The 24849-nt window shown below is 42.0% G+C and overlaps 1 protein-coding gene across 1 annotated transcript in view; it reads left to right on the top strand.

Moving 5' to 3' along the window:
- The window catches only part of MYO1D (myosin ID), a 161957-nt gene that overhangs the window by 67296 nt on the left and 69812 nt on the right, over positions 1–24849 (top strand). The window contains exons 16-19 of the mRNA XM_030021143.2: positions 2233–2440; positions 18008–18231; positions 19381–19525; positions 20123–20227. Coding sequence (XP_029877003.1) covers positions 2233–2440; positions 18008–18231; positions 19381–19525; positions 20123–20227 — 682 coding nt within the window. The remainder of the gene's footprint in view (positions 1–2232; positions 2441–18007; positions 18232–19380; positions 19526–20122; positions 20228–24849) is intronic.

Below are 24849 nucleotides of genomic sequence, written 5' to 3'. Positions count from 1 at the left end.
ATATGTGTGTGGTGCAGGGGGAAGAATGGCGCCTGCGAGGCATCTGCAGGCATGGCCGCGTGTGAGCGTAATCCAACACTTTCACCATGAAGGCATCCACATGCCTATTTCCAGGCAGTGTTAAACATAGCATGTAAACGACACCAAGATAGCTGTGAACCACACAGTGGTAAGAGAAGAGTATGATCCAGCTTCATGTGCAGACCTGGTATTTTTCATTAAAGCTTCATAATTTAGTGGCTCGCAAAAGCCTTGGTTCTTAGGAGAGCTATACTGGGAATTGTAAACTCTAGTAGCCACCTCATGCATGCCGGGCATTTCTATAGCTAAGTATGGAGAAGAAGAAGAAACAAAGGCGGTGTAGAAAGGGATGTTTAATGAATAAATGACCTTGAAAGCTGTTAGGATCTCTAAGCAGGAGAGGGGAAGGGTTGTGGTGTCAGTGAGCAGATTTATTTTGGATTCTGCCTCACTATAATTAGCAGTAAGGTTGGGATTTTGACTTGCTGTGGCATCCAGGTTGTGCTCTCTGCGGTGGGGAAGGAGTTTGTGGCATGGCACCGCACATGCCATGGGAGGAACAAAAGGATGCCACGATATTCCACCGCCGGTCCCACCACCTGTGGGCTAGGAGGGAGGTGGTCCATTTGCCTCAGGATGTCTTTAAATACCATAGCCCTGTTCTTGTAAAGGAGGAAGAGAATTTAACTTTTCTTTTGGGCAGCTTTTCAGTTCTCTTTGACACCTTATCCCTCTTTTTTTCTGGCCCCGTCAGTGGAACAGGCCTGTTTAATAATGTGTGGGTTTGCACTGCCGCTCTGCTTGCCTTTTCTTTTTTTTTTTCCGCCCTAATGTAAGTGTCTCAAGGTGGAAGATTTTCCCAGTGAATTAATTATTGCAGGAACATTTTCCTGATGAGAATAGGAAAGAGAAACCAGTGTAAAATATTTATGTCCTGTGTGTACATGTATTTGAGAGAAGGAATGCTTTTGCCAGCCAAGTATAAATGCAAAATCTTCTGTTGTGAGTCTGAGGAAGGTTTTTTAATATGCCTGTTTTATTTATCAGTAAGATCCCTAGCCTGCATGCTGTAACCCTCACGCTGACGGTGTTCCCTGCTTAGACACAGTGTGCACCTCCATTTTTTCCCCTCTTCAACAGCTTATTCAGAAAGGCTAATTTGTTGAATGAAAGCGACAGTGTGATGTATTTCTGTTCAGGCTTATTTTAGTCTGTTTAGTAACTCCTGCAGTGCGCCCACTCCCCAGTAAAAAGGTTTATCGCTGCGTCCATTTAATAGTAGCTGAAAATTCTGAATGTCTAAAACATTGAGATTGATGCTTGACTTGGATTGTGGGCTTTTAAATAGAGAAGTGGTTAAGATTGCTGCATGCTTGTTTTATTTAGAACATGAATGCGGGTACTATTACAGTGAAAATGTCTATTACATTTTTGATTATGTCCATAAATCTTATGCAGAAATTTCATTGTTGCTTTTTGCAAACATCTATTCACCTAATCAGCACTTTGCAAGGCTGGTAAATCTTACAGAGAGCAGAGTCTGATGCAGTTACTTTCATGTTTGATTTGTAGTTGTCTTAGTTCCAACCTGCATTCTCTCTCTCTCTTAGTGTAAAAAGGAGTTTGGAGAGTAAGGATGGGAGGGAATGACTGAACAAAAATTACAGGCAGTAGTGGCGTTTGCACAAACCGTGGCAGTCAAATATCTGCTACTTTGGTAAATAATAGTATTTGTTAGAAACGGCTACCAAAATGATGAACAAGGAAAATTATTTGCAGAATTTTTAAATCTAGGGTTTCTGACAAAACAATTGATTACAGTTGGCTTCTTATGCAGAATATGAGCAAACCAAAGCTTTTCTTTCTCGCAAAAAAAAGTTTAAAATTGAATGCTGAAAGTGTGAATGATGGAACTGCCAAATCTGCAGGAAGACAATGGTGAGGTTTGTCGTGTTGCATCAGTTCAGTGTTGATGAAGTGAGCTCCTCACGATATTTTTTTTCAGCGTCTCACAGAATCATGCCTATCATATTAATTTTCCTTGGATTTTGAGGATCACGTTTCCTACAGAGGATGTCTTGAGGCTCTTCCATATATAATCAGTTTTATTAGAATTTAGAACATAATTATTTCTAAAATGTGTTGGGGGTTGGCCTTCTTGAGAGCCTAGATGGCAAGTTTACATTTGTAAATTGTACTTTGTAATTACAGGTACAAGATGATCTCGGAATTCACTTGGCCAAACCATGACCTGCCTTCAGACAAAGATGCTGTGAAGAAGCTCATAGAGTGTCATGGATTTCAGCACGATGTTGCTTATGGCAAGACCAAGATTTTCATCCGCACGCCTCGAACTCTGTTCACCTTGGAGGAACTGCATGCCAAGATGCTTGTGAGGATTGTCCTCTTCCTACAGAAGGTAAAGCTTAGTTTATTGCATTAAAAACTCAGTTCACCTTAAAACACCTTTGCTCTCTTTTCAGGCTCACTTGCAAAAGTGACAAGTCTGCACAAATTGTACCAGGACAACTGCAGTTTGATTACTGCTTAATTTTTTTTAAAGCTCTTTCAGTAGTGCTCTCTGTACCTGCACTGAAGTCTCAATGTGGTGTGATGTACTGTGAGCTGTAGGACCTATAAGGTTGTTGGCTACTGTTTAAAAAACTTGCTCTTTACTCGGTGAAAGTAGGCTACCTAGAAACTTAGAGAAACTTTTACAGATTAATGTGTACAAGTGTTGCACAACAGATGTTGAGACAGGCTTACATGCATAAAAGTTTATTAGTGGATCCGTAGCTGATGGCGTACATCAGCTCTAATGGTAAAACTCTTGGGGATGCAGGGAAAGGAGTGAGAGGGGAAGACAGAGTGAGAAAAGAGACAGGGAAAACTTTCCCCAGAGGCTAGCTAGGAAGAGAAGGGGCAGGATTCCCAAATGAGCATCCTCGCAGAGCGTCCTTTCTGGTGCAGCATGTGGTCTCCCTCATCATACTATTCCATTAATAATTATTGAGTTTTTATCAGGACCTGTGCGAAATCCCTATTGTTTTTTCTTATGATACTGTTAGTGCTGACTGGAGCATACAATGACTGGGGGCAGATGCTTGTGCATATTGGTTTATTAAGCTTTGAGCATCCGTATTATCGAGTCCCCTAATGTAAACCAAAAAATACAACAAGGGATACAGAAGGAAAGGGTGATTTGCACACTAGTGGCAGTCACTTCCCATAAGAACCTGTCATACCATGTGATATTGGGGTTTGCAGGTGCAGGCCTCGGATAGTTACAGCACAGGAACAAGGGAAAACACTGCTACAGAGGCTCTGGAAAATGCTGCCCCAGCAGCTTGGGTGAAAGGGTAACAGAGGGAAAGGCAGTCTACAGAACAGAAAATAGAAGGCCCTTAGCATTACAAAGGGTAAGACACCTAAGGCACTGTGCAACAGGACCTGTGCACTTGTCTTTCCTCTCTGAACATGGGATTTGAGCTCGAGATCTTTCAGGTTTTACCCTTAGGATAAGTAATTTTACATTCTCTGACTTCAGGGCAAACACATTCTCAGACTTTGCTCATGAAGATACTCTTCTAAGCCCTAAGCCATGGGAGTTGGTTGTGACTTGGCTAGCTCCTAAATCATTTAGGTGCTTTTTGGGGCCACAACACCACAATAGAAGCTGGTTTTGTAACCTCAAAAGCAGTGTACACTGGAGGGGAAAAAATACAAGAGCTGGTTTTAGTACTTGCTGAAAACTGTGCTCTGTATGAGTGTGATCTGTCTAGCAAAGAGCAACAATTTCTGACTTTCAGTGCCGCGGAAATGGTGGAACTGACTTTGTCCTAACTAACAGGGATTGTTGACTAGGTCAAGATTTTTAGAAATGTATTTCTTAAAATGTGGTTTTTCTTTGTCATTCTTGGAACTCGGGAAACAACAGAACTCCTGAAACCCTTTTTGCCCATCAGAAATAGAAACTGCTGACAGATGGGTATAAAAACCTCACAGAGAAAAAGCTTGCTCTAAAGCTATGCAGTTAACATAAGTTTGCACAAACTTTTTAAACCTGGTGGACTGAATTGCTTTTGGTGAAGAGTAAGACCCTGGAGGAAAAGCTATCCACTGCAAGCTTTAATACTTTTGCGAAACACTCACATTTCTAGTGTTTACAATGCATTTGATCTGATTCCCTTTCTGGAAAGCAAAACAATTTGACCAGTATGGAAGGAGAAAGTGTCAAGTCCAGGGTTCCATCTCTGTTGGTATTTGTTGTGCTGGATTGCATGGTTTATCTTTAGTAAGGAATTTTTGTAAGTTTTGTATATATGTACGTGGTTAGTTTTTCTGGAAATGCAAAGCTCAGGCTGCTTAAAGGATGCAGGACCTGCCTGTTTCTGAGCTTTGTGGTTCAGTGTTTTCTTTCCTTTTTTTAGCAGTGTTCTGCTTGCCCTGCTGATGAGCTTCACAACAGCTTGCTTGGACTACCTGTCATCTTCTTCCAGGTCTCTTCCCTGGAAATGGCAGCATACTTTTCCAAAAGCTTATTCTGGCTTATTCTTTTGGAGTAAAATGGGGCTAATCTGTGGAGCCCCTCTCATACACCTCTGTCAGGTTTTTCTGGATTATTAGTTGCACTTCCACTGTGCTCGCTCTGGTTTCTTGGGAGGAGTTCCCCTGTCTGCAGCCACTTTTCTAAATATGTTGGTCATGCCATTAATCTGGAGTCTCTTTCTTCCCATAGTGGTATGAGGCAAGCTAATGAGTTCCTTGTTGAATAAAGCTGCAGGGGGGACACCTGCTCCCAGGTGACCCCAGTTTTCATATTAAATGTCTGAGGACTTGAGAGGTGACCTTTTTTGAAAGGTGCAGTTACTGAAGACTAATTTAAAAGACCCAGCCCGTCTGTGCTGTGGAAACAGATGATATCTCACTGCAAGGTGAGCACTGAAGCTCCTCCTTCAGATAAAATCCACTGAGCAGCATGAGGCACAATTTTGACAGCAACGTGTCAGTTTTTGTGAGTTTGCTGACCTTTCCTATAGATGGAAACTTCAGAATTATGTAGTCTGGGATGTGATCTGGACTGGGCTCAACGACCTCGGAGGAGAGCAGGGCTAAAGATTTTTTTTGCCTCTAGAAGGTAAGTACCTGGTGAGGAATAATGGATCAACTCTCTGGCTCTGTGAGGGATTTTGCTACAGTGATTTTGTGTGGCATCGGGCATGCTGGATTATATATAGAATAACTGTAGTGCTTTTGGGGTTTCTCTTGTTGCAACAATCAGCAAAAGTGACAAAAGTTAAATTGCCAGTGCAACTTGTCCTATGGTTTCACAAACCTCCCTCCCCTATTTTTTTCCTCTCCCTGGGGTCGAGAGGGACTAATATAAGTCTACGTGGAGGCATCTTTCTGTTCTGCACAAAGTATTGAAATAGGACAGGTGGAGTCATCTTTTTGTTATTTCCCTCTGAGAAATCTCTAGTGAGATTCTAATTTACCTAATAAAAGATTTGTGAGGAAAAGACAAGCTCCTTCTCAAGTGCTTCAAGGTACTGAAGACTTTGAAGAAAACTGGATGGCCAGAGCTCCTTTTCTGTAGCTTAATGCCGCTGTGGTTCACCTGTGTCTCTGTTTATACTTACTGAATGTTCTTCAACCAGGCTCTAAAATGCTTGCGAAGTGATGGAGAGGAGCTCTTTAGAGTCCTGGAACTTGCAACTAAAGACAAGAAACACTGATGAATCAGTAAATGCTTACTAAACAGCTTGTCAACAAAAGAGCAGGTGTTGGGTTGAGGTCTATAGGTATGTAATTAGATACCTTCTACGGTGTTAAATCTGTCTGGAAAATGCTTGAATTTTTCTTCCATTTTCTGTATTTCTCTTGTTTTACTGTTAGATCTCATTCTCAGCTCTGTATCAGATCACTCCTGTGTTCATGCACCAGCTGTGTTCTGCTGCCAGTAGATGGGGCAGTTGGAGACTGGCAGTGCTGAAAAAGGAACAATCAACACAATAAAAAATAAAATCAGAGTAAGGATCTGAAGAGGCCTTCCCTTTGCTCTGAAAACATCAAGGCAGTTTTGCCTGTATCTTAATATCTGTTCCCAACTTGCTTTCAATTGTTTGTTAAAAACTCATATGAAAATTTAATTCTTGCTCCTTTTTCCTTACTTTAGTTTTGCCTGTAAGCATCGAAGGCTGAGTAAGGCAAACTGTGATTATGTTGAAAAGGAAAGAGAGAGATTAACTTGATTTTTTTAAAATAATTGAGCCTTCTGTTGCATTGGAGTTCCTCAAATTTGAATTTAGGAAAGGGAAAAGACAACTGGAGATAAAATGTGTTGTTGTGACAATAGGCATTTGTGTGATAAAAACTGAGGGAAAATGTAAGGCGTAGCCTTAAAAGCAACCGATCACAGGCTGGGGTCCAATAACATTTTTCTTTGCACAGGAATGATTTTAAATGAAAGAAGAATCTGCATTTAGCAGTTCTGTTTCTTGGTAGTTTTTAATGTACATCTTTATTTCTAATGATATATATTATGTGGTTTATTGCTCTCATACAAATTACAAGACTTTCAAAAAGAGATTCAGTAATTATCTTAAGAGCTTCATCATGTGCATAACCCTTAACCCTCAAAATAATGCTGGTTCCTTTGTTTAATGTTGATAAGAATTTGCTGCTTATGAGTTTGGTTAAATTGAATTAGAACTGACTTCCAGTTTAAGTAGATAATTTTACTTTCTTTTGTTCCACATCTCCTGGATGTCTTCTCCTTTAGATTTATCTTCAATGCTCCTTTGTCTTCTGTGACAAATTGTTAGTGAGGTTCCAGGCTGTAATTTTACTTCAGACCAAACAAAGTCAGTAAGCAGATGTGATGTGATTTAACTGTGGCAACTTGCTGGCTCCAGGAGAATTTAGCAAGCGAGAGCTGTGTCCGGTATTAGAAAACCCATATGGCAGTGGAGACATCGCTGTCAGAGTCAACTCGACTGGTCATTTTAGAAGCACCAGCAGGGAACATCACTTCTTTTTATGTGGTGCATTTGAGTTTATTTACTATACCTGTGGTCTTGCCATCTATATGATTTTCTTCATGAATGCAAATGGAGCAGCTCTAATGTTAATAATAAAAATAAAAAACAAAATTAAAAAAAGCTGCCATAAAACTCCGTTGCTTTTTCTGCCCTTGGAAACGTTCCCACATACTCATTAGCTTTGCAGAATAGTGCTTTGTTCAAGAAAAAAAGCCCAGCCAGCCGGCACGTGCGGCATGCAAAGATGATGTATCTTGTCAATATAATTTAGTGCACTATTTCAGTGTAATTTTATCAGACCAGTACAGCTGCATATGGTAATCACTTCACTAAATCTTTACTGCCTAATGCAGAGGAAGCAAGAATTGTCCTCGCGTTGCAACCCAGCACCTCCTCGGACAGAAATCCTCGTGCGCAGAAGCCCTCCAAGCCCAGGCGGTCGGTGCAGCTGGAAGGAGGCACCGCTGGCCCCGGTCCCTGCCGTGGGTATCCTAACGCATCCTCGTGGCATGGCCCAGCGGCCCCTCCGTGCCCGTCCTCCGGCAGCGTGCCGTTCGCCACGGGCGCTGGGGTTTGCAGAGGATGCTCTCGGGAGAGCTGTCGCTCGCAGCCCCGCAGCTGCAATCACCATGGCAACGTTCCTCCAACCCCGGCGGGGAAGAGCAGAAAAAGAGAACCATGGCTGACTTGTCATAATTTAATGTTTCACCTTCCCTTTCTTCTCCAGCCCCATGAGTCCTTGAAGCACGGTGCGCTGGGAAGCATTAACCACAAAGGGAAGCTTTCACTCTGACAAAGAAGGCGTTTTCATGTCAGATTATGGACGGGCGGTAGTAATCTGATGAGGGCTTTGGTTCAGTGACCCAAATAAAAGGTGATGCAATGCATTTGCAATCCAGACTCAAGGCATTTACCATCTTGAGGGAATGTGTTCGTGAAGTTTTGAATATAATATAAGTGGAAATAGGTATATAATTATATGTGGATTTGTACTGTGAACTGAGGCTTTGATCTTGAGAGGCTTTGGCAGGGAGAAGCTGTGAAAGGAGATGCTGTACCTCCTTCCAAAGGAGCAGCATGTGGGTGCTGTGAAGGACCAAGTGAAATGAAGAATTGGATGTATCTGCTGTGTTGACAGTGACACTTGCCGGTGTGGCCAAGCTGATTTTTTAGCAGACTGATCCGACTGCTTTGCCCATGCTGCTTGTGCTAGTAGCATCACTTGTCTGCTTCTAGTGTGAATGCATTGAGGCGTCTCAAACTCAAAAAAGCAAACAAAAAAACCACTAAACCCACCCCCCCAAAAAACCCCAAACCAACCTACCTACTACCAAAAAAAAAAAAAAAAGGAAAAGAAGCTATTTTCTGCAAGTTTAGCTCCACAACCAGCTCACCTTCCTTCAGATCAACGTTCATGCTGGTAAAAAAGGGACTCAGGGACATGGCCATGGGAGAAAGCAAAAAGGGATGAAATGGATCCTACCCTTTCAGCAGCAGTGCAATGGGGCACCTGGATACTTGCTTATTATCTTTTTCCTCTCCTAGGAAATATTGTGAAAATATGCTTTAGTCTAAATAAATATAAATATCCATCTATTCTTGAGCAAGGGAGGAGGAGAGAGAATACCGTGTGTGTGCATCACTGTTTAAAAATATGGCCCAGCTGGATGATGGAGCAACTGCCTATTCGAGGATCTCAGCTTTGAGACCTTGAGCTTCATGGCTGTTAGAGTCACCTTAAAACTTGGTTTGTTAACTCCCATGCATGTGGGGAAAAACATTAACAAAAAGAACCAACTCAAACTCTTCCCTAAGCCTGTTGCCAGCATCACAGAGAATATGTTTGTGCTTTGGTGAGTGCATGAACGACTTCAATAAGCCCAGTCAGAAGCAAAGTGCCCAGCAGCCGCGGCAGAGCAGGTAACTGCCCGATTCTGTAAACGCTTCATCTTGATCTTCTGCTTCTTGCAGCACTGCTTGTAAATTCTCATAAATTATGACTGCAAAGCCAGCTGCAGAGCCCGCAGTTAGGTGTTAATGCTGCCCATTGCTTGCTCCAACCTGCTTGTTCAGGTTTTGCTTTACTTGATTTCAGTTTGCAGAACGTGTCAGAAGGACTTTAGAAAGAATCTCAATTGATTTCTGTAACGGATCAGAGGAATTGTGGAATGCTGTGTCCCCATGTCCCTCTGGAAATCCCAATCTCAAATGTGGCTTTTTTTCCCCATCTTGAACAGGCTTCTTTCAGCAAACATCTCTGCAGTCCCTTGTTTGTTAAGCAAACTTTTTGTAGTTCTGATCTTGTAAATTGAGTATTTTAAGTTCTAACTCTCCTTTCATGGTTTTGGGTGGGGATTTTTTTCATGCTTATTCATGTGTATCACAGACAAATTGGGAAGACCAGATTCTGCAACCGTTGCTACTGATGCTTCCTTGTTTTCATGAAAGGGAATTATTTTTTGTTGTGCCTGATCTGCTGCACCTCAAGGTATCTTTAAGGCTTGTTCGAACTGTAAAAATACTGCCAGTATGGTGTAAATTGAAGTACAAGCAAGCACAAATAGCATTCAGCAACCTTAACGTAGGAAAGATCTTAATTTAACGTGATAGTAAAAAATACCAGGATCACGTGAACTGTGCCTATAATAAGGTAGAGATGCATAGACAATTTCTGTGTGTATCTTCTTTACCAATAGAGCACTGCAGTGTAAATCACAGTCCCTTTGAGGGGCTTTCCCACTCTTTCATGGGGATGGGCAGCGAGCTACTTACACTGGTTATGGGGCTTTTGGGCAAAAATAAGCGTATAGTGACTGATCTGTGTTTGCTGAAATATTTCTGGATTATTTTTTTTCCCAACCATGATTAAAACTGCCCTCCCTAGCAGAAATGCATGTTTTAGTGGTGTTCGTGTCCTTTAGACAAAGGTAAGTAACATATTCTAGGTCTTTGCATGACTCTCTTTTCCCTGTATCTGCTTTGTTCTAGAAAGTCTTGTTAACAAAACAGTGCTGTCACAACTTCAGAAACGTAGGTGGAGCTTAATCCTCAGCCACTTCACTAAACAGACGTAGGTTTTAAACTGTAGCAGCTGCTGTGCTGCATCAGACCGAAGGTCCATCGGGACCATGGTCATGTCTCCAAGAGATGCCTCGGGAGGACAGCAGCAGGGCAAGTGTGCATCATACCTCTCCTTAATACTTTCCCAGTCCCTTCAGACATTGGACTTGGGATGATGTGAGCTGGACATGGGTTTTTTTTATTCAATAACACCTGCTGGATTTCTCTTCCCTGAACTTCTCAAACATGTGCCACCAGCTTCTAGGTTTTGTAGCCTTCTTTGGCAAGCTCAGCTAACCACTGCATGGAGAGATCTTGCTTTGTTTGTGTCCTGGCATCTGCCAGCTTCACTTGATACCCACGCATTCCTGTACTGACAAGGCAGGACTTCACTCAGGGCTCTGTGGACGTCTGTCATATCCCCTCTCAGTCCTCTCTTCCCACAGAGAAGTGTCCTAGCATATTTAACTTCTCCATGTTTGGAGGTTGTTCTGTGCTTCTGGTTGTCCTTGCAGTCTTTACCAGCAATAAACATTGAAAATCATGAAGTAACTTGTATTTTGATATCTTCATCATGAAAAACTCTACCTTGCATTTTCATGGAATGAGAGAAGGTTCCTTCCTTCTAATGGCAGCAGCCTTCTGCCAAGGTCCACCAGCAACAATTCTGGTGATTGCAAACTTCTCTAGTTCCCTAATACAGGAGCTTTGGCAGTTCTCTTGATCTGTTCATATAAAGTTATCTCCTTTCTCCCAACATCTTCCTTCCCTGGTCATTGTCAGAGGCAGGAAATTCTGTAGAGTGCAACCAGGATGGAGTAATGGGATGTCCTTTGTCAGGACAGTGGGGCACTGCTAAGGGCACCAAGTGGACCTAACAACTCCGTAAGAGTAGGATGGCAAAGAGCTTTCCTGAGGCATTCAGGCTGAACTGCAGCAGCAGCTCAGACTTGGCCTCGAAGGAGGACGGGTGCAGCAGCATGACATTTGCTGCAGCCGTTGCTGAGCAGCAGAACGAGCTGCAGGAGAAGCCCAGACCAGCTCGGTTAGGGTTCTGCATCCAGCACGTCATGTGTACGTGCATGAGTCTCACGTGTGCAACTGGCTTACAACCACCGTTCCTTTGATAATTTTTATGTTTATTCTTGGACATGGTCTTGTTAATATGATCTAATTAATCTCCGAGTGGGACCCTTCTCTCTTTCCTAGCTCATGGAATATTGTTTCTATTAAGCAGAGTGATAGAATGAACATTGTTCAGCTGACTCATGTGAAAAGAGAAAATATCATTTAGTAAATTAAGCAGCTCTTCCCACTCACTGCTTATATGCTCTGTAATGTGATCTATTAGAATGGAGAGGCTTTGATTTAAAACCATTTGCCTCAAAGCTTCTATGGGATCTGAATTTACTTGAATTGGGAAACTGCAGATCACAAATTGTGGTGTGTGCAAGTACCCAGTGGGTGCTGCGTGTGAATATTAGCCCCTCCATCATATCTGTGCTCTGCAAGGAGGTGACCCCTTTCAAAAGCAATCAGGAATAGTATAATTAAAGCTTGCTTCAGATTTGAGCATTTATTCTAACTGCAATGCCTCGGAGGACCCTGTGGCAGAACTGCATGCAGCTTCTGCACTGCACTATGGACTTAAATATTTAATAACCTTTCCTGTTTGAGATCCTTTAAAGCTATGCAGGAAGGTTCATGCCTGTGTGAATTTCTAGCTAGGTTTTGTTTTATTCTTTTCAGTTTGGATGCCTGGAGGGCAGCTTGTGCTAGGGCAGCATGAAATATTGATCACGAAACAGTTCAGGCTAGTGCGAAGGAGGCCTAGTGGGAGGAGGTGTGCTGTATTACATACGGCAAGCATGAAATAGTTTTCCAAGGTTTAGTTAGTTGCAGAACTGCTCAAAAAATATAACACTGGTGTTTAATTTAGACAAGCTCAGTTTGTTTGCTGAATTCTGGGCATTTGTTTGCTTGCTCATATGTTTAGATTGTGTGCTGTGTGGGTTTTCTTCTACATTCGCAGAGATAGCAGCATCTAGGTCAAATCTAGATTATCCCTTTTTCCATAGAAGACCTGCAGGCGAGGCAGTCTCGGCACTTTGGGCCCACCCTGCCTGGTCTGCTGGTTTTCCCCGTGCTCTGCAGGGGCGGTTTGATTGTTTTCCTTTCTTTCCTCTTCACCCCCCACCCTCCCCCCACCACCTTTTTTAATGGGAAATTCTGAGCTTGGAAGCAGACTGCAGTTTGCAAACGAGCCTATAATGTATCGATTGGTATATAGGATTTATATTCTGCTAAGGTGATGGACTTGATCTGTGTTAGGTTGCTTTAATCTTAGAAACTTTGCTTAGAAGCTCACTGAGGTTTTTAAGCAGATTCTAAAGGCATGTCCAGATCTCCTTTTCCATTCATTTGAATTTTAAGTTATTAAATTTTAATCAGAAAACATGTGAATTAAACATGCTTCATAAAATATTTCAGTACTTCCCATAAGATAAGATGTGACTCTTGGTTTGGATGAATGCTCTATTTCTTTTTGTGCAAGCCCCAATTTCAGAAGCTACCAAAGCACCTGCCACACTGGGAGGAGGGGGACCACCGATGGGATCACTGAGCACCCAGAGCTGTGCAGGAGGATTTCTCTTGGTCTGGAGCTTTTTGTGGTCCCAGTCGTCACTTCCACCTCAGTGGGCATAACTGAAGGAGTAAAAGGGACTGTGGTAAAGCAAACAGCAAGGAACTCTTGTTCACTGGAAGCAGCCATAGAAATAAATACTCTTTGTAATGTTTAGGAGTTTTGACCGAATTTCTTGTGTTGTTCAGACTTTGTTTTCCAACCTTTTCCTTTCTCTCCATCCTCCTAGCCCTTTAGTCATAATTTCACTTGCCCTTAGTTTTTCTTCACCTGACCTTTAGGAGGACAAAGCATAGAGGAGAAGGCAGAGGTATTGAAAGAGATGAGGAGAGACCATGGGTGGGGACTGGATGAGGAGGAACGTTGTTGGTTTGGTTTGTTGTTTGCTTGCTTGCTTGTTTGTTTGTTTGTTTTTAAAAAGCCTAAAGCCTCCTTTTCTTTCCATTTTCAACATAACCATAGTTACACATCTCTGCTCTTGAGTCCTTAATTTACTCATGGTCCCCTCCTGTGCATACACACATTGTGGAGCCAACACATGCTGCTGGTTATTCCCCTTCCTACACCCTGCCCTGCCTTATCTCCTTGGGCAGCTCTTCTTGTAAAGGACAATCTGTTCAATAGCGTGTCCTGCACGATGTCTCTTGCTCTTGCTTGGTCACTAGGCACTGCGTTAATTGGTGACAAAATTGATTGCTTTGGAGTCTGCTCTTCAGTATGTCACTTTGAAAATTGTCATCAAACAAGGTTTTCTGTGAGCCTGGCTTCCTATGGGTTTGTTGTACACTGCTGACACCCCACAATGACAACAATCAGTTTTCTTCTTGTGACCACTTCACTGCCAGTAGTCTCCAGTCTTCATCGTATCCTCCACTCCTTCCCTTGTGTCCACACATCTCCACCTTCTCATCCCCCTGGAATACTGCCAGATCCTTGTGGTATCCTCTACCTGTTTGGCTTGGCATGCAGTCTGGTGCGGCTGTGCCTAGCTAGGAGCTTCGTGTGTGCTGGTTGGGATTTGGAGATCAAAGAAGGCAGATGGCTCTTGAGCTCATTCTGAAGCATTTCCAGCAATGTCACTCTAATTTGAGGCTTGCTCTACTCTGCTGTTGATTTTTCCTGAAAGATATATGGACTTGCCTCTTTGAGTCTTCTGTTCCTCTGTCAGATTTGGTTGAAGCTGGCTAGAGATTCAGAAGATATCGCAGCAATTTCAGGAGGTCAGATGGGGACAAGGTTATCTTTAGTCTCATTTCTATGGGAAGCCAGGTTAACCAGAAGTGAAAGTCACAGAAAGGTGGCAAAGGAAATATCACTTTATTCTTGCCTGTGGGAGGAATGATACAGGGCACTGTGATTCTCAGGCCTGTTGACCCTGTCCTTGCAAGATTTGCTAAATGCAAGTGCTGAAACTACCAGCTTGCTGGTGTGTAGTTTTGATTTAAGTTCAAGCTGAAAGCTGCTCACTGGTTGTCAAGTTTCAGAACGGTGATGCATGGGAGCTGTTGAATCCTTTCTGAACTATATATGAAAATGAATTGGACATTATCTTGGGTACAGAGGGCCACAAGAAAGAAGTAGAATCCTGAATGCACAGATCTTTCTGTTGGGTTTTTGGCATGCAGGTCCCCCATGTTTGGCCTTGGCTCTACCATTGTCCTCTAGCATGTAACAGAAAAGTAGCTTTTGCAACATGAGAATCTGTTAAATGCCATGATAAACTTAGCTCTGGAAATTTGATCTTTAATTTCATTTTACAGTGCTTGATGTTCTTGAGTTATGAACTGGAGGTGGGGGGAGGAATTGAAAAGGTACATTGAGAGAGCTGCTGCTCTCCCAGTATTCAAGCCTGAGAAAGGTGCGTGTTGGTAGGAAACACTCCAGCATCCTCGTTTGTCTTGTGTATGGTTCTGACCCATTGCTCACAACTACACAATGCAGAGTACACAAAGTGGCTGCTGAACAAGGAGTTGGTTGCTTTGACAGCCTCCTCTTGTTTGTAGGTTTGAACGGTCCATGTTTCTGGAAGACTCTGCTAGACCATCAGGTAGTCAGCTTGCCTTGGCAGTTCAACATTATTGATGGACTGCTTTAAGCAGAAATGAGCCCTGTGGTTGAAAAGAAAACCACCAAGCCAGAAAAACAATTAATTTTTAAAATAGTTGTACCCCATTCCCTGGGAGAAGTTTGTTCTTATCCTTGGCTTTCTCCTTACTTTTGGGAGGCACTGCCATTGTGGCTATTAGGAAGGCCCTTACAAGGAGGGAGGTTATCCAGTTATGACAACTTGATTTGAGGACATGCTTTTCATTAATAGTTTACTGCTTGTGTGTAGCCAAGGGGCATGCCTCAGCTGGATAATTGGATTTGGAAGGCTAGTGTTTGTAGCAATTGTGACACTTCTTGCTGTGAAGCCAATTTCTGCAGCGATGCAGCTGATACAACATTGGGGCAATCTGTTACAGCGCCTTTGTTCCACGGATGTCTGACTGGTGTAAAAAATAACCACAGCAAGAGACTTCCCTCAAGAGCGTGCCTACTTCAAGCACAAGGAAGCAAAATCAAGACCTTGTTCTGTATCTAAAAACAATTCAAAATGTTTTTGGGAAAAACCTGACAGAAGTGAAGCTCTGCAAAGTCTTCAGCAGCTTACACAAATTTACCGTGCATGTTCTTTTCTTGGGATCCTTTATATCATTCAGAAGGCTGTTTAGCTGTGACTTGGAACCCTTTGTTCCTCATTTCTATTCTTACTAAATTAAAAAATGAGAAGTTGGCAGTAGGATTTTACCTAGTTTGTCTTGTTTACTGTCCATACATTCCTTGCAGGTACATTTTGTGATACTTCAGTCTATGTTTAAATGTCTCGAGCAATCCAAGTCTTCTTCACTTTTCTTTGAAAAAGGGCACAAATTACTTCAGTACTCTTTACATGCTCAATTATTTTATCCTAGTTGCTGATTCTGTTAAATTCATACAGTTTCTGAACCTGATATGCCCTCAGACATGAAAATGAGAGGTTTAAATCAGCCTTACACACTTTGGGTGAAACCCATGCCCCGTGCAAGTTGGTTTTAGCTTGTGGCTTCAGGAAGCCCTGAGGTTCTCAGGAGCTCTGATGCCCTTTATATGGCAATGTTCTTGTATCTCTTTGTGATATGCAGGTTACATAGAACTAAAACTACAATTATAACTGAGTGTGCTAAAAGCGACTACTAAGGACAGCATATGTGATGCAGAGGATGCTGCTTTCCCTCAATCTGTCTAATGATTTCAAAGAATAAATGAGGAAAGTGTTATACATTATTTTATATGCATGCAGCATTGAGATTTTCAGTACCAGTTCACTGTTCACTGTTTAACCCACGCTTTCTCTTCCTGCCGGTTTTGTTTGTCAGGTCATACAGCAGTGCTGATTTTCTGCTGTGGCTACAGGGACTGCTTTTTGTGCTTCCTGCTCTTACCTTTCCCTTCACTGTCCTGTGTCATGCCTCACTTCCCCAGTTCTCCCCTTCAACTGCTGAAATACTCTCTATTCCCACACCCTTCTTAGGAGAGTGGCTCCTGGCAGGGGCTGGGGTCTGATAAGGAGGACGTTGCCTTCAGTCACCTTGCATGTGTTCAGTTGTTCACCTAGTTGCTTGCTTTACTTCATTTTCCTACACTTTGCTGTCCAGGATAATTTCCTTCCTCCTCTTCCTACCGCCAATACACAACGTACAGTATAGGAGTAAGCTGGGCTCTGTCTGCTTCTCAGCTGTACGGGACTTAGCAGCTGCAGTTTGGCTTTCACCATGGTAAATGATCAACAGAATGGCATAGGGTTTAGAGTGATTTCATAGTGTTTCGATGACTGGTTTCTATCTTGGAATAAAATGTTGGAGGTTGTAGGCTTACAGTCATTTGGACATGATAAAATACAGGTTGAGGAATGGATTGGCTCAGCCTTACCTCAGATGTTTGGGCAGTGTTGTGTTGGGTCTTGACTCTGTTCTGGCGTGTTAGAACGTTAAATGTGCTTTATGGAGCATCAAACACACCAGTGAAGCGGTGGGTGCTCAAGCAACTCCCCAGGCTCTGCTGGAGCCACGTGAGTCATGTCTGTTGTGAACAGGAGATATCCCACGCAAGGACAGTGAGGCCAGAGGGGAACGAGGAGGGGTTGCTCTGACAGAGGTTGGAAGAAGAGTCCTCTGCTTTTGAGGGGCTTGGGACCCAAACGCTCTATTTCCTCTGAATTTTGAGTGTATAGAGAAGAGCAGCCCCTCACATCTGCTATACTGCTTGCTACATATAGTTTTTGTCAGCCACATATCAGGGTTATCAGTAAAGCTGTCAAGAGAACCTTTGACATCAGCTTCATAAAACGAATATCATGTTGGAAATTGCCTCAGGTAATTAATTAATTCTTCTGTAAATAGAAGGCTTGATATGCATCAATGGTGCTATGGGATGTTTCTCAAGAGGGAAATAAACTCTCCAGCAGGGCCCGTAGTGAGCAGCAAAGCACTCTTCGTATGCAGGAGGCTCATTATCCTTCCAGTTTAATTCTACAAGGAAACAAAAATACAATCTTCATCTTGGCAGATTATATTAGATGGAAAGTACAGCTGTTGACGAATCCCTTGGGGACGTGCATGTCATCTTGAGAGTACTCAGGTGAATATGCATTTCGCTGGTTACAGGATACAAACAGCACAACCTGCCCAGCCTGGCTGAGCACTGCCATGCTTTGTTGTGCAGGCGGTCTTCAAGATAGGAGTTAAGGTAGCAACATACAGTCACGTCAGCACTGCAAGCAGTCTTCTTGCACCGAGTCCCAGAGTGCCTCTTTGCATGGGGTGTCAGAAGAAGTCCAGAACATGGCGTGTTTTCTGCCTGTGGTGCTCTCCAGGCACAAATAAGACTCGCAGCAAAGCTGGCAGAGCTGGCCTTCCGTCCGGCAAGTTGGGAGAATATCATTTGTTTTGCTTATTTGCTTGCTTTTCAGTGCACAGCCGGAATGGATATTCCCCAAACTATTTTCAAAGCAATCTTTTTTTAATCAGAGTTAAAATTGTTTCTCGATACACTGGTAAACAGAGTGGTTTTTCAGTCATATTTTAATTGGATTTGATTAGTACAGAGAAATCACTTCCTTCAAAATAAAACTAATATTTATGGATTTCAGCAGTATAGGAGTACAGAAAGAAAAAAATATCATGCTTTTTATTGCTAAAACTATTTCTCCACTGACTCTTAGGTTTGGAGGGGCACTTTGGCTCGCCTTCGCTATAAGAGGACAAAGGCCGCCCTCACGATACTCAAGTATTACCGCCGCTACAAAGTGAAGGCCTACATCCATGAGGTTGCCCGACGCTTTCACAATGTGAGGCTAATGAAGGATTATGGCAAGCATGTGCAGTGGCCCACTCCACCAAAAGTGCTGCGCCGATTTGAAGAGGCTCTCCAGACCATTTACCATAGGTACAAAAGAAAACCTCTTGTCTTTTCAGTGTAACCTAGAGGAGTGAACAGCTACTGCTTGTTCCATAAAAGTTGAAAAAAGGACTGAAGAACATTAACTGGACATCATAGCTGAAGATGTCAGTGGCTTTTGGCACCCTTGACCAGGCAAATAATTATTCTGTTTCAAAGATTTAGTCAGGATGGACGTTGTATTTCCTTCCTTGCCCCCTTTCTGGTTGGCTTCAAAAGAAAAGAGCAGCTGCTGTTAGATGAGGGGGAAGAGAAAAGGAATCTTCTCGACTTCCTCAAGACTTCTTATACTAAGCCAGTATTTTTCTGCAGTAGAATAAGCAATGTTCCGCTATTCACCCATATCTATGTGTAGAAGAGGTATTTTATACCTTTATTACAACCTCCTAATATCTAAAAGCTAGTGACTTTTTTCTCTGGTAAGTTGTAGGCAAAGTAGTTACGATTCCAATTTGAAAAATGATGACTTCTGAAAATCGCTGAACAAGAGAAATGTTGGCTGGATGGGGCCTCTAGAGATCTCCAGTCCAGCCATCTGCTTGAAGGGGGATTACCACCAGCACTAGATCAAGTTAGCCTTGTTTTTTTTTTTCCCCAGCTGTCTCTTGAAAGCCATCCACAGCCTATCTGGGTAGAGAGTCCTGCTTTCAGAATAAGCTCAATTATCATAACTACAAAATTTTAGTTGCTGAAAGACTTTTCATAGCATTAATCCTGGAGGCCTGGTGTTGCTGCTGAAGGCTGGAGTATGGTATGGAGTAATGGATGGGCTGCCCTGCCCTGTTTCATGTCACAGTTGGTTAGGTTTCAATTGTAGGGCCAAATTCAGCGATTAAAGGAGAATGATATTGTAAATGAGCCAAAAAATGGGCTTGCAAAAACTTTATTGCAAACAGATGTGCCAGTAGTTGACTTCTGGGTATGGGATGAGGAGTACACCAGCCAAATCTGTTGGGAGTCAGAGATGATATGTGACTTTAAAGTGATAACTGACGTTTCCAGCTTTATGAATGCAATGGAAGGACTTCTTTTTACTCTGACATTTATAGTCTAGGGGTGTCCTTGTTGTTGATGTGGCAGAAGTAGTCCTCAGAGTGCTTGGTACAGACTGGAACTGATTCAGGCGTTTTGTGGCAGGTGGAGAGCAGGTGAACTCATCCGGAGCGTCCCACCAGAAGTCCTACCTCAGCTGAGGGCCAAGGTTGCTGCCATGGAAGTGCTGAAGGGTCACAGAGCTGATATTGGCCTACAAAGAGCATGGGAGGGGAATTACATCGCACTGGTGAGTACAAGTGAAGTCATCAACGCAATGGCTGAGGCTTAGAATGCTAAAAGGGTGGAAATCTTAAAAAGTGACTGTTGGTTTCTTGGGAGGGAGAAGTACTTTAAAGTTTCCTCTGTAAATGGGTTTATATAGTTTCAGAGTCTTTGACTTCTACTATACTAGGAGTGATTTTTCTGAATACTAAGCATAGCTTGAGCATCACAAGCAGCATTAAAAGATAATGAGTAATGCCATCAGCTGGCTCTTCAAATGGCCAAAGCTAGGAAAGAAGTCGATGTGAAACTAAAATTCTAGGTATAATGGGATGTTAAGAAATAGCATAAAATGAAAAGGAACAAAGAAGTTCTCTCTAGGCAAGTTGCATTGCTTCCTTTTACTCTGTCCTTCCTTCAAGCATTTTGTTTTGTTAAGGGTTTTTTTTTTCAGAAAGCACATAAAACTCCAGATGCTTTGCCGCTCTTTGATGAGGCAGAGACTGGAGGAAGCCTTCGGACGCGGTGATGCATCTGCAGTTCTCTCTGGCCCACCATGACGTAATGCAATTACTTTCTTCAGTAAGAAAGAAGAGTTATGTGCCTGTCTTTGCTCTTTCAGAAACCAGATAACCCTCAGACCACAGGCTCTTTCATCCCTGTTGCCAATGAGCTGAAACGGAAAGACAAGTACATGAACGTGCTCTTCTCCTGTCATGTCCGCAAGGTAACCGGCATGTGCGTGGTCTGCAGACACATGGGCTGGGTGGGGAAACTTCTTGCGGTCAAGGTGAAATCTTGGGAAGCCAAGGGTGAGGAGGTAATCCTGGAGATGCTTTAACAGGCAGCAGTTCAAAGCAGTCTCGTTTCAACGAACGGTATCAGTGATTTTTTGATGGATACGTACCTCTGAACCTATTGTATCAAAAGGTGCTTGGTTTGAGTGGCTTCTGTGGCCTCTTCGTGTCAGAGGTGTGAATAAATTCACTTGATTCTGTGTAACTGATTTGGGTCTGACTTTTTTCATAGCAGAATTGTTTTTTTGTTAAATCGTTTGGATGGTTTAAAAAACTAATTAGAAAAATTTGCTTGCATAATTTTTTATGGGTAGTTCATAATGATCTAAATGGTGCTAGTTTTAAATGTCTGTCAGGAAAGGATATTTTGAATTTTACAAAGCCAACAGACAAAAACAGTTTCAATGGCAGGCTGGGGCTGCTGATGTTCAAGTGTTTTTAAGAAGCTGTATCTTCCTTTTATTTCTAAAAATGTGCTATTGCAGTTGGTCCCCGCTTGCCAGAAGTGGAGCATGTGCATGATAATGATTTATGATTCTGCAAATATTATATTTAACAGTAACAACAAAATTCATTTTGCAGCATAAAATCTCACTTTATAACAAAACTTCTTTGCTAGTGAGTTATATTATTTATTCAGTGGTGATTTGTGTATATAAAAATAGAAACCTCTTATTGCTTTCCAAACAAAAATATTTCAGTGGACTATTCTGTTGCTTTTAACATGGTCTCTTTAAGAGTGTGTTTCGCTACTTGAATGAGTGTTTTGAGTGAATATTGATTTATATTGTTAGGATTAAAAGAGGATTGGGTGAGTCTGAATCCAAACCTCTTCCTTACAATCTTGCAGCAGTTTGGCTGGAACCTCCGTTAGGGACAAGGAGATACAGGAGAATTTCACCCTGTTTTTTTTCACTTCAGGCTGAAGACAAAATAATTCCTCTTCTAATTCATTTAATAAGCTAGTTCCAAATTGTTGCTGTTTCTAGCTAAGCTGGAGTAATTGTGAAAATACAATATTCAGCTCTTAAAGATGTGATTGTAGGAATTGTTGTTTTGAATGGGAATGGAATGACAGTGGGGGGAATTACTCAGGGGGTGTGTGTATAATATATGCATACCCGGTGTGGGAGTTTAATTTTGCTCGCTATTACACAACTTTTAAGCTTTTAAGTCTGTATGTTTCTCTCACTTGCTCCTGAGTCAGCTTTGGAGGACAATCTCCTGTGCAAGCATAGGGGAAAGCAGGTTTCTGGAGCACAGATCCGTACCTTATCCTGTTCAGTAGTTGCAGGCACAGAGCTCCTGCCTTTAGGCAAGTGTCGGAGCCGTTCCTTTTTGTTTATGGTGTTTGAAGAAGTCCTTGAGCATACGAACAGGCCTTGTTTTTATACATCCTGTTACTGAGTTTACTTGCTGGAAAAATCCATTTTCTGGTGGGTTTGTTGCGCTGGTGTCCCAGCACTTCAATAATAAAAGCAGTCTGGAGATGGAATAGGTATTACTTATCATGAAGAGGATTTCTTCCTGAGCCTGAAAGGTTCAGTGCTCTCAGAGGGGAAGAAAGCTTTAGCTTACCATGGGTGCCTAAAAAACGTAGCTCAGCTGAAGTCAGAAAATACAGCAGAGACTGCAAGGTTATAGATTTGCAGTCTTGTGCTTTTTAAATTATCTTGTAACTTTTTTGATCTTTTTAAAGGTTAAATTGTTGGTCGCTTTCTTCTATCAGAGAGGTCAGGCTTAATCCTCCGCTTGCCTGCTTAGTTAGGGATACCTTTGCATGGCTTTTGAAATCATCGGTAGAGGAATCACACACACAAGCATGGCAGCCAAATTCGTACGTTCAGACAGCAGGGCTAATGTAAGACAAGCTGACCTGCAGCCACCAACAGAGACATGCGCACAAAGCCCTGCGTGATGGGTCAGCTGGCACGGGGGAACTGCTACTCATCCACAACCCGGCTGTGCCCGAGTCTTTGAGGTTGTTCATGCTTTTTTTTTTTTGTCTTCATTCTTAAGGATCTGTGTTAGACAGAAAAAATATAGCTAAATTTCGTGAAATTACAGCATCTCCTTTAGGAAAATGGTGGTCTTAAAGAAGCAAATAGGAGCACCTCTCCTCCAACAAATGGATAAAATCATTTCAGTGTTGCTGTTGAGGACAAGACTGCAACTTTGTAGGATCTTTAATGATGTGTGTAAGCCTGGTGATTTCAGTATATCTCCATGTTTAAACTCAAAAGCAAATGACCCCTTTCAAATCCATGCTTGGATGTAATATCTTTTTGAGTGAACCATTTGTCTTCCCTCTTGTACGGATGAGAAATGTCCAGGCAAGACTGAAGGGAACAAAGGAGAGAAGACAAACAATCCTGAACTTTGAAAGCCAACAAGACAAAGATTTGACATTTCAAGATTTACCATTTCACTTTCCAACTAATGCACTTCTTCAGGTAATCTATTATACCTTAAATTTGAACATCAGATTTGCAGACCAAGCAACAGTGAAAAGTGTTGTAGAGCCTGTAAGCGGCTCCAGGCCTTGACTACAAGAACACAGTCTTTACCTTGAAAACAACATTAGCCTTCTTTTACTCTTCACATAAAACAATTTATATCCTATGCTGTCTTTTTAAAATGAAGGTGTTTCTCATGTCAAAAATACAAGCTGTAGCATTCTGCCTCTTACCCAAAAAGTAACAGCAGTCTTGAGGATCAGCTTTTAGTGCTGTGGGGCAAGGGGAACAACTTCTGATTGCTATGTTCTTCCCTTTTCTTTTTTAAAAATTAAATAAATAAAATAATACTTTTTTTTTACTTTTAGCCTTATCCTTCTTTAACTTCCTTATGTCATACCAAATGTTATTTGCACAAGTATGGCGCTTGGTGTTAGCACATGCAGGCTGTCTTGGTGGTCAGCACATTTGAAAGGGAGTGACTTTCACTGCAGAGAAGGTTGTAAAATTTCTTATGCTAAACCTGGTTTGTTGTGGATTTGCAAATTGGCTGTTTGTTTCGAAGCTGTAATTTGGTCCATGTGAAGCTTTAGCAGGGGACTGAAGAGTGAGTTAGTGAGTTATAGAAATGAAAATGTGATTAATTATCAGGTGATTTCATTGCTTCCCTTAAATAATGCTCTTCAACAAGTATCAGTCCACAGAATAAGGTTGCTCAAGTTCATTCATGGTGTATTTTCATGATTCAGCTTATTTGAGGATTCCTGAGCAAAAAATGTGCTGTTACTGTTGGTCCTTTAGTCAGGCAGGAAGGTGTTAGTGGTAATGAGAGAGCACCTTGGTGAGTTAAGGTGAGTGTTTTTTTTCTGGAACAGCATCAGACTTCCTTTGCAGCTTTCAGTAAGGTACCAAATCATTACGCCACGTGTGAAGTAGTTCTTGACTGTCAACAGCAATGTTAGGTGTCTGCTCTTTAAAATTTTCAGATAATTGCAGTCTAATACATTTCTTTCCTTGGAAAGAAAAGAAATTAAAAGGATAAGTACTGGGCAACTTGAATAGACACAAGTTAAGCCTGGAGTTCATGTATTTAAAAATGTTTATGTATAGAACATGTCTCATGATCTGCAAGATATTTGCTAACCATTAAATTCTTTGAGATAGAATTTTTTTTAGCTGATGATTGACATTTTTCTGGTGAAGTAATACCAACTCTCACCAGCCGGGGAACTGCTCCTGAAGTATTGATAACTGCTGGTAAAGTTTTCTTTAGCTTGAGTGCGTGGGGTCTTAATTTCAACAGCTTGAGATGAATAATAACGGTGAATCTGTTTGGACCGAAGCTTTTATAGCTCTTTTTATACAAGGTCTGTGAAGAGACTTTGAAGTCTTGTTGATGGGAAGTGCATGTGCTTGCTTTCTCGCAGTTGGTGTAGGTAGAAGCAGGTCATTTCTGCCTATAGAAAAATACATCTTTTCTGAGCACTGTGGTGCTCTTCATTTTTCAAAGGAAATTTTCAAGTTTTTTGCCTTGGGAAACCAAATGCATATTTCATGCATACCACCAGGTTTTGTTGTATCACCTAGGAAACAACAATTTCTCTTTTTTTTTTTTTTTCAGAATAAGGCTTTTCTTCCCACTTTCTCCCTTGCCATTTGTGGCACCAAGCTCCCTTGAGAGGACCATCTCTTCCAAAGCCTGGTGCCCTGCGGTGTCTGGAGGCCCCTGGCAGGGACCTGAAAAGCTCATTTGGAGTTTTTTCTGCTATAGGCTAGACCTTCGTTTTTCCCCATAAGCTAGTCAAGAAGCTAGATTAAGACTGATTCACATTTGGATCAACAAAGATATAAATAAAAAATGCCCAGAAGGTGCAGAGAACACAATGCTGGGAAGGGCTGTTCTCCAGGAGGATAGAAGCTGTATCTGAGAACATAAGGTCTGTCTCTACTCCTACAAAATCAAAAGAGTAGTGGCATCTGCAATGTTGCTGGCGTTTGTCTGAGTCTCTTCTGTGCATGCTTCCCAATGTGATGGTTTACTTCTAAAAAGACAGCATGTATTATTTACATAAATATGCCATAGGTGCATGAGACAC

This window comes from Aquila chrysaetos, chromosome 8 (assembly GCF_900496995.4).
Source record: "Aquila chrysaetos chrysaetos chromosome 8, bAquChr1.4, whole genome shotgun sequence".
Classification (NCBI taxonomy): Eukaryota; Metazoa; Chordata; class Aves; order Accipitriformes; family Accipitridae; genus Aquila; species Aquila chrysaetos.
This window is presented reverse-complemented; position numbering and strand designations above follow the sequence as displayed.